General features: G+C 38.6%; 1 protein-coding gene across 1 annotated transcript in view; it reads right to left on the bottom strand.

Moving 5' to 3' along the window:
* The window catches only part of DMD (dystrophin), a gene marked incomplete in the record, with an annotated part of 2,117,027 nt that overhangs the window by 382,764 nt on the left and 1,719,022 nt on the right, over positions 1–15,241 (bottom strand). The window contains 1 exon segment of the mRNA XM_018043695.1: positions 12,256–12,402. Within this exon segment, the coding sequence (XP_017899184.1) occupies positions 12,256–12,402 (147 nt within the window).

Here is a 15,241-nt window from a genome sequence, read left to right as displayed (position 1 = left end):
AAAACAAAAAATAAACATCTAGATACAGAGAAGAGATCGGTGGCTTTCAGAGGTGAGGGTGGGTGGGTGAAATAAGTGAAAGGGGTCAAAAGGTACAAACCTTCTGTTGTAGAATAAGTTGTCACAGGGATGTAATGTACAGGATGACAACTACAGTTAATAATACCATATTGCATATTTGAAAGATGCTAAAAGAGTATATTTTAGAAGTTCTCATTGCAAGAAAAAAGATTTTGTAACTAGGTATGGTAATGAAAGTTAACTGGACTAACTGTGCTGATCATTTCACAATAGATACAAATATCAAACCATTATGTTGTAGACATAAAAGGAGTATAATTATATGTCAATTACACCTGGCAGCTTAGACGGTAAAGAATTCACCCTCTATGTGGGAGACCTGAGTTCAGTCCCCAGGTTGGGAAGATCCCCTGGAGGAGGACAGGACAACCCACTCCAGTATTCTTGCCTGGAGAATCCCCATGGACAGAGGAGCCTGGCAGGAAGTTCATGGGGTGGCAGAGTTGTACTTGACGGAGTGACTAAACAGATACACCAAAACTAAAATAAAGTGGGGAAAGGAAGAAAAGCTACTCTGTCTCATTTTCCTTCAAAGGTAATATTAAGTATATTCTATCTCATCAGAGCACATAGATTAGTAATTGTTGATAAAGGTCTAAAATATGAGTGAACCATGTTCATCACAGAGTGGAAGGATGCACATTTAATTTTCGATCAATTATTTTTCTTTTTGGAATTTTTGAAAATTATTTAACTTATTAAGACATGAATACTGTTTCTTCAGAAATAATAGTTTTGTTTCCTAATATACTCCCTGTGGTATAACTATCCACTTGGTTTTCAACAGCATTTTTGCTTAACTTCATGCATTTAGCAATGTAAAAATATTTTACTGAATGCTTACTATGTAACAGATACTACCTGCCAATTATCAGTAGATATGGTAGTTAGGGCCTCTGCCCTCATGGAGCTGACATTCAAAGTGGTGCAGATAAACTTTTAATAAACACATAGCTATATATTTTCCTAAGTACTATGAAGTAAGGAAACCAAATGCTGCCTGAGATAATGATAGGAAATCCTCTTTTGATGTGACTTAATTATATATTAACTCTGCAGTCCATTACTTCAAATGATTCCTAGTAATTAAATTTACATACTGGAATTTTTCTATTCTGTTTTTAGTTGTTAGTTCTAAGCTTCAGGCCATTCAGAATAAAAGCTGCATGTTAGAATTCCCATTCTCCCAAATCATCCCACCCTCTCCCTCTCCCTCTGAGTCCAAAAGTCTGGTATACACATCTGTGTCTTTTTTCCTGTCTTGCATACAGGGTCGTCATTGCCAATGTCTGACGTAGGGTGCAGCTTGCTTGGGGCTGGTGCATGGGGATGACCCAGAGAGATGTTGTGGGGAGGGAGGTGGGAGGGGGGTTCATGTTTGGGAACGCATGTAAGAATTAAAGATTTTAAAATTTAAAAAAAATAAAAAATTAAAAAAAAAAAAGAATAAAAGCTGCAGATGAATAGCAAAGTCACTTAGCTAACCTGTTTTCAACCTTTAGGTTTCAGCTGGAAGGCCACTTTCTCTGGGAAGTCTTCCTGATCAGCCTTTCCTGCTGCCCACCCTCACCACAACACACAACACACAACACACACACACACACACACACACACACACGGTTAGGTTCTCACTATATGCCCTACATTTTCTCTTATCACACTCATAACAATTTGTAATTATTATTAATATATGGGAACTTCTAAAATGTCTATCTTTCCAAGAAACTATAATCCCCATTAGGGCAGAGACTTCTTACTATTTCCATGACTGCACCCCTACTATATAGCACAGAGTCTGGCACAGCAGTAGGGAGTAGAAAAATATTTCTTAAATGGAAACTATGTGTTGAATGAAAGTGTATTTCAGCTCACTTCAGGAAGAACTTGATGATTAAGTACTCCTGGTTCTCTGAATGAGATTCTCCTTTTTTGTCTGAATGATTCCACCTCCATGCTCAACAGGCTACTCCTGAGATGATGGTCTGAGATTCACCAACTCATCCTACTTAAAATCTGCATTTCCTAAATTCTTAATGCAGGTGCTTCCTGACAAATTAATAAACATTAGGAGGAAGTTATACTTTCTGCTTCAAGGTTTGGATTGTAAAAGAAGAGGAAATACTGTCATATCTAACTTTAGAGCAAAGAAGTGGTACTGCATAGATCTTTGTTCTGAGAGACACCCCCCCCCCCAGCCAGGCTGCTGCTGCTAAGTTGCTTCAGTTGTGTCCGACTCTGTGCGACCCCATAGACGGCAGTGCATCAGGCTCCCCCATCCCTGGGATTCTCCAGGCAAGAACACTGCCTGAGTTCAAATCCTGGTTCTCTTACTTACCAGCTGTGTGACCTCAGGCAGGCAACCTAACCTTTCGGTTACGAGGATAAAAATAATATCTACCTCAAAGGGTGATCGTGAGGCTTCAAAGCATGAATACAATCCATGACCAATTTCAGCAATGCATAACACTGACTAAAATAAATTCTTCTCAAAATCTATAGGGTGCGACGGCACTGTCCCCAAAAGTATGACCTTGTGTCAAAAGAAAACCACCTGTATTTCTAATACTTTCTAATTTATATTTTTCAACCACATCTCTACCTCTGAGATTAATGACTATATTAATTGAAGGGAGAACTTCTGTCATAATGCTGATGATTTTAAGGACATTACAGAATTGGTAAGAATCGAGAAATTTTAAGATGGCCTATATTAATTTAAAATGCCCTTTGTGGTACTGACCTTTACAAATAGCATTTCTGAATTCCATCAGCCAGCTTCCAGTCCTACTTACAGAGTTGGCTTTAACATGCAGCTTTTCATATGTTCTGAATGGGGGTTATTTCTAGAGGAATGTGGAGGGAAGAAGGAGAGGGGGCGTCTCTCTGGTGGAAATGTGAAAACAGCAGCTCTTTGAATGTTGTGCATGACGTAGCCTGGGAAATGTGAGCAGCTGCTGGCGGAGTGGGGGGGGGTGGGGAGTTCACACGCCGCGGGAGACTGAGAAAAGCAAAGATGCAAACCACCAGGGCAAACAAATGCAGAAGAATGGCTGGGGCGAGGTCAGGCTGCAGTGAGCAAAGGGAGGTCAGCCTGGAGGGAGAAGGACACTTAGAAGAAAAATGAAAAACGCAGTGAGAGTTGTGAGCCAAGGGCAAATGTCAGCTGTACGCTGAGGGAGAAGGAAAAGAGAATATGAGCACTGGGGCAATTTTAAGTATTCGTCATTAAATGTGTATTTCTGGGGAGAAATTAAAGAGATCGAGAAGCTAAGAGAAATACATACATGCATACATACATAAAAGTGCTGTTTGAATACATCTAACAGGAGCCCAGTCCATCTTTGAAAAGAATAATGAAACAGTTATCTGTATTGCCATAGTAGCTGGCTTCAGAACTAGCAAAAAGTGTTCCTTATGAAAACAAATCAGAAAGTAAGTGGTCCAGAAAGATCAAGCATTCAGGTAACCAAACCAGAATCTTATGATGATTTGGGTTCACTTTATACTCTCTCTAAACAATGAATATGCCTTGCATCCTCTCTAACTGATAAATATCTCTTTGGCTCCTACTGGCTGCATTCTCATTTTGTGCTTCATAAAACTGTTTTGGTCACACTCCCGACCTCACTCATTTTTCTCCCTATAGTCCTGCACATCCTGGTGGCTTTTGACAAAATTAAGTATGCCTCTGAAAACTAGATTCTTCTTTGGGGTAAGGGAGGATGGACTCTGGAACATCTGGTCTATGTTACTTTCAGGGTTACCTGGGCAACTTCAGTATCATTCCTCTCGACTAAAGTACAATTAGCTGTAAAAACACTGTAAGCCACACTGACTGAGGAAAATGTACATAAGCTTGACACTGCCCTTTGCCCTAAGTGTGTTCTAAGGGCTGCAACTAGGCTGGACATTCAGATTTACACATTCTTTTAAATATTTAAAGGACATTGTTCACTTCCTCTTTTTTAAACAGAGATGAGGTTCAGCATAAATGATTGTTCTTTCTTTACCGAAAAGATATTTTCCTTGAACCTAATTGTCCTTTTTGTCCTAGGTCAATCTCTTCCTAATGTCAACAAATCCTTCTGTGATCTAACCTTTTCTAAAACAAACACATTCTTCTTTTCCCTTTGTTCTTGCCATTTCCTTTATCCTCCACTTAAACAGAAACAAAAACAAAAACTTCTGTCCACGGGCACATCAAACTTGAGGTTCTAGTTGAAATCTTTTTATAGAAGCTACCTACAGTTTAGAATGTATTTGAGTAATTTTTCCCACAGTATTTTTGGATAGTGGCTTTCAGTCTTTCAATCCTGTGGATCCCTTATTAACTTTCCAAGAATTAGAAGACCCCCACATGATTAAAGTACTATTTAATATCTGTTAATTCTGAAAAAGTGATCAGCTGATTAAAATCGCTATGAGTTTAATAACACAATTGCAGTTACTAATTTATGAAAAATGCTGGTATATGGGTCAAACCAGTCAGTCCTAAAGGAAATCAACCCTGAATATTCATTGGAAGGGCTGATGCTGAAGCTCCAATACTTTGGCCACATGATACGAAGAGCCAACTCACTGGAAAAGACCGATCTGGGAAAGGTTGAAGGCAGGAGGAGAAGGGGGCGACGGAGGACCAGATGGTTGGATGGCCTCACCGACTCAATGGACATGAGTTTGAGCAAACTCCAGGAAATAGTGAAGGGCAGGGAAGACTGGTGTGCTGCAGTCCATGGGGTCACAAAGAGTGGGACACAACTCAGTGAATGAATAACAACTGGTATATAGGCAAGACAATTGTGTGCTGAAACTACAGATGGTGCTTCATGCAAAACTATATTTCCACACCTCTCTATAAAACTCTGTGACCCACAGTTTGAGGATGAATTTTACAGGTGGTCACAGATCAACAGCATCTCCTTGGGAGCTTGACAGAAATGCAGAATCATAGGCTCCAGCCAATACCTACTGACTTTTGAGGGGTGTTTCAACAAGCTCTGCAGGTGACATTTATCCATGCTAGGTTTTGAGAACTACTTTCTAGACTAGTACTATCCAACAGAAATAGAACGAGAGTTGCATACACTATTTATAATTTTCTAGTAGACACATTAAAAAAGTAAAAAAAGAAATAAACACTGTCAGTTTTTCACTGGAAGCTACAGGCTCACTGTGTTCATTTTTAAGAGAAATGCCTAACTTCAAACAATTAAAAAAAAAGAAATGTGTGAAATTAATTATAGGATATATTTTACTTAACCAAGTACATCAAATATTATCACTTCAGCATATAATCAGTATAAAAATATTAATGAGATAGTGTACATTCTTTTTTTGGTACAGTCTTTCAACACACCTCAATTTGGACTGACTACATTCAAAGGCTCAGTATCCACGTGTAGCTATCAGAGTGGAAAGCATAGTTCTAGATCATGTGTCATGAAATACAGTAACTCTAAATTATTTACATTATGTTTATTATATTTATCCATACTCACAGTTTTGGATTTATAAATTCATATGGTGTTACCAGGAATCTACTAAGTTTTCCTTTACCCTCTTCTCTCTGCCTCAAAGACAAGTCAAGTGCTTGGGTCTCCATGTTTCTGTAGCACTGTAACACTCCTCTAATATAGAATTTTCTGTATGACATTATACTTATTTCCCACAGTCTAACCCCACAGTCATATATATATACATACACACACACATATATATGCTGCTACTGCTGCTGCTAAGTTGCTTCAGTCGTGTCTGACTCTGTGCAACCCCATAGATGGCAGCCCACCAGGTTCTGCCCTCCCTGGGATTCTCCAGGCAAGAACACTGGAGTGGGTTGCCATTTCCTTCTCCAATGCATGAAAGTGAAAAGTGAAAGTAAAGTCGCTCAGTCGTGTCCGACTCTTCGCAACCCCATGGACTACAGCCCACCAGGCTCCTCCATCCATGGGATTTTCCAGGCAAGAGTACTGGAGTGGGGTGCCATTGCCTTCTCTGATACACACACACACACACACACACACACATACACATACATGACTTGTGCAAGGTACCATGAGATGTTTTTTATTGGAGAATCCATGGAGAGAGGAGCCTGGTGGGCTACAGTCCATAGCGTCACAAAGAGTTGGATATGACTACAGCAACTTAGCACACACACACACACACACATATATGTGTGTGTGTGTGGGGGGGTAATTATTTAAAAAATCTTTTAAACTCAGCTGTACTCAGCAAGTGCTTAATATAGAATAACATTTCTTAAAGCGTGAGCTCTGGATCAGCAGCATCAGCCTCACTTGGGAGCTAGTTAGAACTGCAGAATCTCAGGCCCCATCCCTGACCTACTGAATCAGAAACTCCCCAAGTGGGGCCCATCCACAGCAGTCACACAGTGATCTGTGTTTTAGTAAGTCTTCTGGTGTCATGAACATTTTAGAACCACTGATGCAGGAAAACATTTCCTTTGAGAATGGCCGCAGATGTATCATTTTCTTCTGAGTTCTGTGATATAACCACAAGGAGAATCATTTCTGGTCTTGTTAAAGAAAAAGTCCAGGAAAGGCATGCAAAGCAGATATCGGTAGACCAACTCTCAGTGGGTTAAAAAAAAAAAAAAGTGTTAGTTGCTCAGTCATGTCCAACTCTTTGTGACCCCATAGACTGTAGCCCGCCAGGCTCCTCAGTCCATGGGATTCTCCAGGCAAGAATACTGGAGAGGGCTGCCATTTCCTTCTCCAGGGGGTCTTCCCAACCTAGGGATCAAACCCGGGTCTCCCGCATCACAGGGAGATTCTTTATTGTCTGAGCCACCAGGGAAGCCCTCAGTCGTTAATGGGTCCACATTATTTCTAAGAGGAATCTGCCCAGGTCACCTACACTGCCTACCTAGAAGGGGCCCCATAAAGCACAACATAAAATGATTAGTACAAGATTCTTAAAAAAAAAAAAAAGAAAAAGAACATGCGGAAAATGTTCAAAATCCATCAATGCATTTCAAGGATCAAATCATGTGCTCAATAATGCAAAGGACAGAGAGAGAGAACGAGAGATAGTCTGCTTCAAAAACTTCTCCCACCCAAGTAAAGAACATAAACTGCTCTGTTGGACTTTTTAATTAAAATTTTTATTTAGTTTTTTAAATGAAGCCATGAAAATATTTCTGTTGCCCAGCTAAATATGGTTCCTTCCATGAATCTTGGTAATCTGATTATGGAGATCAAACTTGCAGTCAGAAACTATTGCAGAATTTGTAAATAGATCTGAAAAGGTACTACTTTTATAGTATTAGTGTCACAATAGCATATATATATATATATTTGTTGTTGTTGTTGTTTATAAGATGGAGAAAGGGAGGCAGGGTGGGACATTATGGAAGTAATGAAAGAAAATTTATCTATAAAACTTTGCTTAAGTTGGCACAAGTGGTGAAAAGAGTTTTGGTCACGATGTCCTTGGACCAGATACGACAATGACAATGTCTGCTTGGTACACAGTAGCTGCTTAATCAGTGCCAACTAAACAAAAGAAGCAAAGAATGAAAGAAGGAAGGGAGTGTATAGAAGATGAGGGTCTAGATCCCCATGATATCAAGTTACCGCAAAGATGTGAAGATAGAGTACAAAACTGTCCATATGACTTTGGAAAACTTCTAGGAAACCTTTAAAAACATACATAATTCATGATGCTGTCCTTAAACATATTTAAAGAATGTCATGCAGAGAAATGTCTTCATATTTAATATTTTTCAAGTGATTACATTTCATACATCCTACAGTCAACAAAGCATTTACTCTTTATATTAAAGTGTATTTTCAGCTTCTGTTGTCATTCATGTGTTTACTCATGAGGGTGAGAAATGGGTAGAATGTTCCCTAGTAGTACTTTCTTATAGAATATTCCCCCTCGTACTTTCATATAGAATATTCCCTATAGTACTTGCGTTTGGTGACTAAAGAGCACAACTTCAGCACTAAAAGTATGTGCACTGCTTCAAAATTAGAAGGGTTTATCATCAGTTTAATTTTCTTCCCATTTGGTTTTAATACTCATTTCTCCTGGATCAGATATTAACACTGGTTCCACTTTAAAGGCTAACTCATTAAATTCACTTTTGGTTGCTTTTAGTACAATTGCTGAGTTCTAAAGACAATGAGAAATATAATGCTTTATAATTTTATATTTGAAATGACAGGTGTGATTTTAAGGGGTATACTGAACTGGGGCTCATTAATCCATTGGTTTGCAAAGGAAGCTTTCAAAGTTAATATCCCTGAGGATCATTTAAAAAAGAGGGGAAGCATGAAAAAAAAAAGTGAAATATTGTGTTGCCCAAAAGAGCTCTAAAGTATGACTTTGTTAAGTCCACTGTGAGACAAGGCAACAAAAAGAGTAGGGAGTTGCTGCTCAGATCTGATTTAGATTGTGATTGCCGCTTAAAAGCTGTATGACTGTAAATGTGTCACTTACCATCTCTAAGTCTCAATTTCCTTACTCGTACAAGGACACAATGATATTATGTACTCATAATACATAATCATTACGTTTTGAGGATTAAGTGAAACAATGTACATGAAAACTTTTTGCTATTACAAGGAATAACGGTTTCCTTTGCCAAAAACACATCGTCCAATGGTATTATAGAAACATCCACACCAACGTGCCCACTCTAAGGGAGAAAACAGGATTTTATTCCCACAGAGTTTCAAATGGGCAAAGCAACGGCTTTATACTTCTATTTGTGGATTCAATATAAATCCAGAACTCCCTATACATTCTATTTCTATGTACAGATATTCTGTGACTGGGTCTTATCCTGCTGTTGATGTTCAGATGTATATGTTTTATCTGTTTCTAACATTTTGATTCGGACACGACTGAGCGACTGAACTGAACTGAACATTTTGAGAGATATTATATACAGCTAGAAAACCAGCATGACTTTTCTTTAAAGTAAAAATTAATGGCCCATATAAGAAACCCAGGACAGATTTCCCAGGTAGTTCGATAAGAATCCGCCTGCCAATGCAAGGGATATGGGTTCGATCCCTGGTCCCAGAAGATTCCACATGCTGCAGAGCAACTAAATCACAACGAGTGAGCCTGTGTGCCACAATTACTGAATCACTGGGCTTTCGTGGTGGCTCAGACAGTAAAGAAAATGCCTGCAATGTGGGAGACCTGGCATTGATCCCTGGGTTGGGAAGATATCCTGAAGAAGGGAATGGCTACCCACTCCAGTATTCTGGCCTGGAGAATTCCATGGACAGAGAAGCCTGGCAGGCTACAGTCCATGGGGTCACAAAGAGTTGGACACGACTGACTGACTTTTACTTTTTTGCATCCCAGAGACTGTGCTGCACAAGAGAAACCACCGCAATAAGAAGTCTGAACACCACAACTAGAGAGTAGCCCCCATTTGCTGCAACTAGAGAAAAGCCCGCACACAGCAAGAAGACACAGTACAGCCTTCCCAACCGCCCCAAAGGCAAACCCAGGATATTCTGATATCAAGTACCTATAGCCTGGTAGTATGTCATTCTCCTTCTTCATTTACACTATTTGCTCAAATGTAAGACTCTTTTTCTTAGACTTATATCTACCCTCCCACTACCCCAATTCTCCATTCTTGCTTTTTCTTTGTCTTAGCAAATCCAGAAGCAAAGATGAACTCTCACTATTATTATGATTTTAGTTGACTGACACAGCACTGCAAGTGAATGAATTAATGTGATGTCACAATAATGGTGGGCTTACACTCCCCTCCACAGAAGCTGGGTAATCCTTTAGTCTCCCACACATTCTTCTAAATGAACAATGTTCTCGATAGGTTGTATGAGTTGCTCTTCCAGTAATGGGGATAGAGTTGTTTGATGTGAACCTCATTTCTTGCTTTGTTCATTTTCTGAACAAGAACATTTATAATATAGCAGAGTGGTTAGCTTCTGGTCAGAGAAAAGAATGGAATCAAGTTGACTCAGCTATGTGCAACTCAAAACCTTGAATTTATCACCTTTCTGCTAAAAAAACACCTAAGTCTACTCTTAAGGTCACACTGAAAAATAGCAACATGTAGAATGTGTCACAATAAGAGCATATACCAAAAACTGAACCATTTACTATGAGAAGGCTCTCTAGAAGGGTGTTTGGGGATGAGGGTTTTAAAAGCTAGAATTATACTGATGGAGGAATATAATTCCAGTCAGTCACATTTGTATTATGAAGAGGAAGCAAATTCACTGATTCTAAACTAAATTCCAACATATGTGAATCTCCCCCAGATATGCACATACAGAATCAGGACTGAACATACTGTGACCTAAGACAAAATGCATTATCTACTTTTACAAATGTGGAAATAGAAGCTTTGAGGGGTCAAATGGCTTTCCCAGGATACTATGGTCAAATAATAGCTGAGCTTCAGTTTGCAGTTAGGTGTTCTATCATTCACTCCTACAGTTTTTTTTTTACTACAACACCCTATCTTCTTTATGTACATTCCTAGATTTATAACCAAGTCCCTTATTCATTTTAAAGAATGGATACAATCAAACTGTTACTATTTTCTCATATTTTATATTTAAATAAATAGTACAACTATGATGGATCACTCACACTGATTTTTTAAACTTTCTTTTCCTATCATTCATAATATTTTTATCTCATTTGTAAAATTACATGCCATTTTCACAAATTTATATCGCATTCTGAAAGCAAATGTGGCATTTAGCTCTCCAAAAGTAATGTTAAGATAATGGTTCAAGAGTGCTTGAAAGGAACAAATGCGACCATTGGTTTTCCTTGGACATTTATTATTTTTGTTATTTATATTTAAAATGAAAAAATATACTAAGGATGAAACTGATAAGATTTTAATAGTATGTAACCACTATGGAGCAAATAGACATAGAAATGCATGTAATCTCTTAACTATATTGTCTGGCTTTAATCAATGCCAGTTATAACAATCTATCATACACATATTTCAAGACTATCATCACAACAAAAATTAAATTATATGAGATCTCGAGAGGCCCTGTTTTTATTAAAGATCTAACAATTCTTCAACAGGACTTTCAATCACATTGCTAAATGGACTGCACATAGGAAAAGTAATCTGGTTTATCATTTTTTTTTCCTTACTAAAACACTGAAAGCAAATATTTTTAAACCCAGTTTCCTCTTTCCTCTCTGTCCCCAGGAGCATACTTTGTGCATCTTATGAAACTAGAAAAAGAGAAGAAACAATTCTTTAATTCTATAATCAAACCAGTTGAAGGGGTGGGGGTTTAGTGGTAGCCTTCATGAAGGGAAAGTGTGGATACACCTCTTTCACCATTCCATTGTCTGAGTTCTTACTATGAGCCAGGTACTGTACCAATAACTCTACAACAATTAGTCCCTTCAATTTTACAGCAAGTTGCTGGAGATGAGGAAATGGACAAGCAAAGAGGTCAAGTGACTTAAAGTAAATCTGATTCCAAAACCTGTATGCTATAATAATAACAATTATAACTGCAGTAACACCAAGAACTAGAATTCACAGCGTTTTTTTACTATGTAGCCAATACTGTACTAAGCACATCTCATGTATTTTTACTTACTCATCCTAACAAAAGACCAATATTTTAGGAACATTTAACATTCCCCTTTTCTTCAGATAAAACTCTGAAATACAGAAAAGTTAATTTGCCAAAGGTCCCATAGCCAGTAAGCGTGACCTTGAGCACACTTACATTCCCTTTATTTACTATGAAAAACTTCCATGAGTTGGTTTGTGGTAGGATATCCTTTCTTTAAAAGATTTAGAATGGGTCCTACCATTAACTTTTGTTTTAAATTAGGATTCCAAAAGGAAAGCCATTTTAAGAATCCAAGTTATGATAGTACAAAGTAATGGCATGCCAGTAATTTAGTTCTTAAAGCATGATTCAGTATTATCTTCCACGTTAATTGCAAGATATAGCAAAGTCTAACTTTAAGCCATTTAAAAATTAATATCAATATGCTTGGAAAAATGAAATAAGAAATTATTAAATAATATAAAATATCATACACTCACAAACTATCATGAGTATCATATGAAAAAATTACTTGCATTGTTCCTTACAAACAAGCTTTATCTGTATCTTGTCTTATTGAGAGAAGAAACTGCAATGTTTATAATGTGCCTACCTGCAGAAACTTCCATCTAGTGTTCAGGTCTTCCAGAGTGCTGAGATTATATGGTGACAGCTGAATGCCCAACGTGGTGAGTTGGCGAGCAAGGTCATTGACGTGGCTTACATTCTCTTTGAGAGGTGCAATTTCTCCTCGAAGTGCCTGTATGAAATAATCAAGGGCAAAATGGAAGATGAGACTATTTAAAGCAAAACAAAAACAAAAACAGACACATGGAAACTACATGGTGTCATATTCTGTTTGGGATGTTAGTAACATTTGCCCTTTTCTAGTGGTATTATAACAGTGGACATTTGTTAATGTATGGCTAACTAATGTTTGGAGAAGGGAATGGCAACTCACTGCAGTATTCTTGCTTAGAGAATCCCATTGACAGAGGAGCCTGATGGGCTACAGTCCACGGGGTCGCAAAGAATTGGAAATGACTTAGCGACTAAACAACTCAACTAATGTCTACTGAGTACTTGTTATGTGCCTAATTCTGTGAGGAGCTCTGTCCAAACATATCTGATTTTATTCCTACACAATAACCCTATGAGGTTGGGTAGTTGGAGAATTATCATTTTACACACAAGAAAAAAAAATCACAGAGGTTAAACTTTGCCTGAGGCTCCATGGGTCAAAACTGAGGAACCTGGGATACATAGTCAGATTTGTCTGCCTCTAGGGTGCACATGCTTAACAACCATATTAGATCCCTTTCTGAAGAAATTCTGCATTGGCAAAGTAACAGGAAGAATACAACGCTACTAGATTCTGAATTCTACTCATCTCACAACCAAAAGTGGGTGCTTTTTTTTTTAACAGTAAAAGATGTACTCAGTCATGAAATATTACATGCATACTTTGTACCAACTGCATAAATAAATCGTTTCAATTAGAGATGAGGGTATTTTGTCAAATCCTAAGTTCCTGATCTCCTAGTATCTTAGTCCTTGCAGCAATGACTGAAGAAGGCTCCCATGAGGCTACTCAGCTGTCTCTGGAGCACCGGAGCAGGATTCCATGATGCTATGCATCATGACAATGGCATCATGACAATCTGTTGAGCAGAAGCAGCCTATGCAGATACTGGGTTGATATGATTATGCATATTCTCTTCTCCATTGAGAGGACATTTACGGATCTTTAACGTGATGCATGAGGTCCCAATGTTCTAACGAGCAATTTCAAAGGGACAAATTCCCTCACTTAGGAGAATAGTTTGTGTAATGAAATCTCTGTGCACAAGGACAGCATCACTTACTTGGCTATATGTGCTACTATGATTTGCTTGATCTGTGCAGGTGTTAATTTTCTGGTTCAATATGCTACTGGAGATCAGTAGAGAAATAACTCCAGAAAGAATGAAGGGATGGAACCAAAGCAAAAACAACACCCAGGTGTGGATGTGACTGGTGACAGAAGCAAGGTCTGATGCTGTAAAGGGCAATATTGCATTGGAACCTGGAATGTTAGGTCCATGAATCAAGGCAAATTGGAAGTGGTCAAACAGGAGATGGCAAGGGTGAACATCGACATTCTAGGAATCAGCAAACTAAGATGTACTGGAATGGATGAATTTAACTCAGATGACCATTCTATCTACTACTGTGGGCAGGAATCCCTTCGAAGAAATGGGGTAGCCATCATAGTCAACATAACAGTCTGAAATGCAGTACTTGGATGCAGTCTCAAAAATGACAGAATGATCTCTGTTCATTTCCAAGGCAAACCATTCAATATCACGGTAATCCAAGTCTATGTCCCAACCAGTAATGCTGAAGAAGCTGAAGTTGAACAGTTCTATGAAGACCTACAAGACCTTTTAGAACTAACACCCAAAAAAGATGTCCTTCTCATCATAGGGGACTGGAATGCAAAAGTAGGAAGTCAAGAAACACCTGGAGTAACAGGCAAATTTGGCCATGGAGTACAGAATGAAGCAGGCAAAGGCTAATAGAGTTTTGCCAGGAGAACGCACTGGTCATAGCAAACACCCTCTTCCAGCAACACAAGAGAAGACTCTACACATGGACATTACCAGATGGTCAACACCAAAATCAGATTGATTATGTTCTTTGCAGCCAAAGATGGAGAAGCTCTATACAGTCAGCAAACACAAGACCATGAGCTGACTGTGGCTCAGATCATGAATTCTTTATTGCCAGATTCAGACTTAAATTGAAAAAAGGTAGGGAAAACCATGAGACCATTCAGGTATGACCTAAATCAAATCCCTTATGATTATACAGTGGAAGTGAGAAACAGATTTAAAGGACTAGATCTGATAGGAGTGCCTGATGAACTATGGACAGAGGTTCATGACATTGTACAGGAGATAGGAATCAAGATCATCCCCAAGAAAAAGAAATGGAAAAAAGAAAAATGGCTGTCTGAGGAGGCCTTACAAATAGCTGTGAAAAGAAGAGAAGTGAAAAGCAAAAGAGAAAAGGAACGATATACCCATTTGAATGCAGAGTTCCAAAGAATAGCAAGGAGAGATAAGAAAGCCTTCCTCGGTGATCAATGCAAAGAAATAGAGGAAAACAATAGAATGGGAAAGACTAGATCTCTTCAAGAAAATTAGAGATACCAAGGGAACATTCCATGCAAAGATGGGTTCGATAAAGGACAGAAATGGTATGGACCTAACAGAAGCAGAAGATATTAAGAAGAGATGGCAAGAATACACAGAAGAACTGTACAAAAAAGATCTTCATGACCCAGATAATGACAATGCTGTGATCACTCACCTAGAGCCAGACATCCTGGAATGTGAAGTCAAGTGGGCCTTAGGAAGCATCACTACAAACAAAGCTAGTGGAGGTGATGGAATTCCAGTTGAGCTATTTCAAATCCTGAAGGATGATGCTGTGAAAGTGCTGCACTCAATATGCCAGCAAATTTGGAAAACTCAGCAGTGGCCACAGGACTGGAAAAGGTCAGTTTTCATTCCAATCCCAAAGAAAGGCAATGCCAAAGAATGCTCAAACTACCA

This window comes from Capra hircus, assembly GCF_001704415.2.
Source record: "Capra hircus breed San Clemente chromosome X unlocalized genomic scaffold, ASM170441v1, whole genome shotgun sequence".
Lineage (NCBI taxonomy): Eukaryota > Metazoa > Chordata > Mammalia > Artiodactyla > Bovidae > Capra > Capra hircus.
The sequence above is the reverse complement of the archived record's forward strand: the minus strand, read 5'-3'. Positions and strand labels throughout refer to the sequence as shown.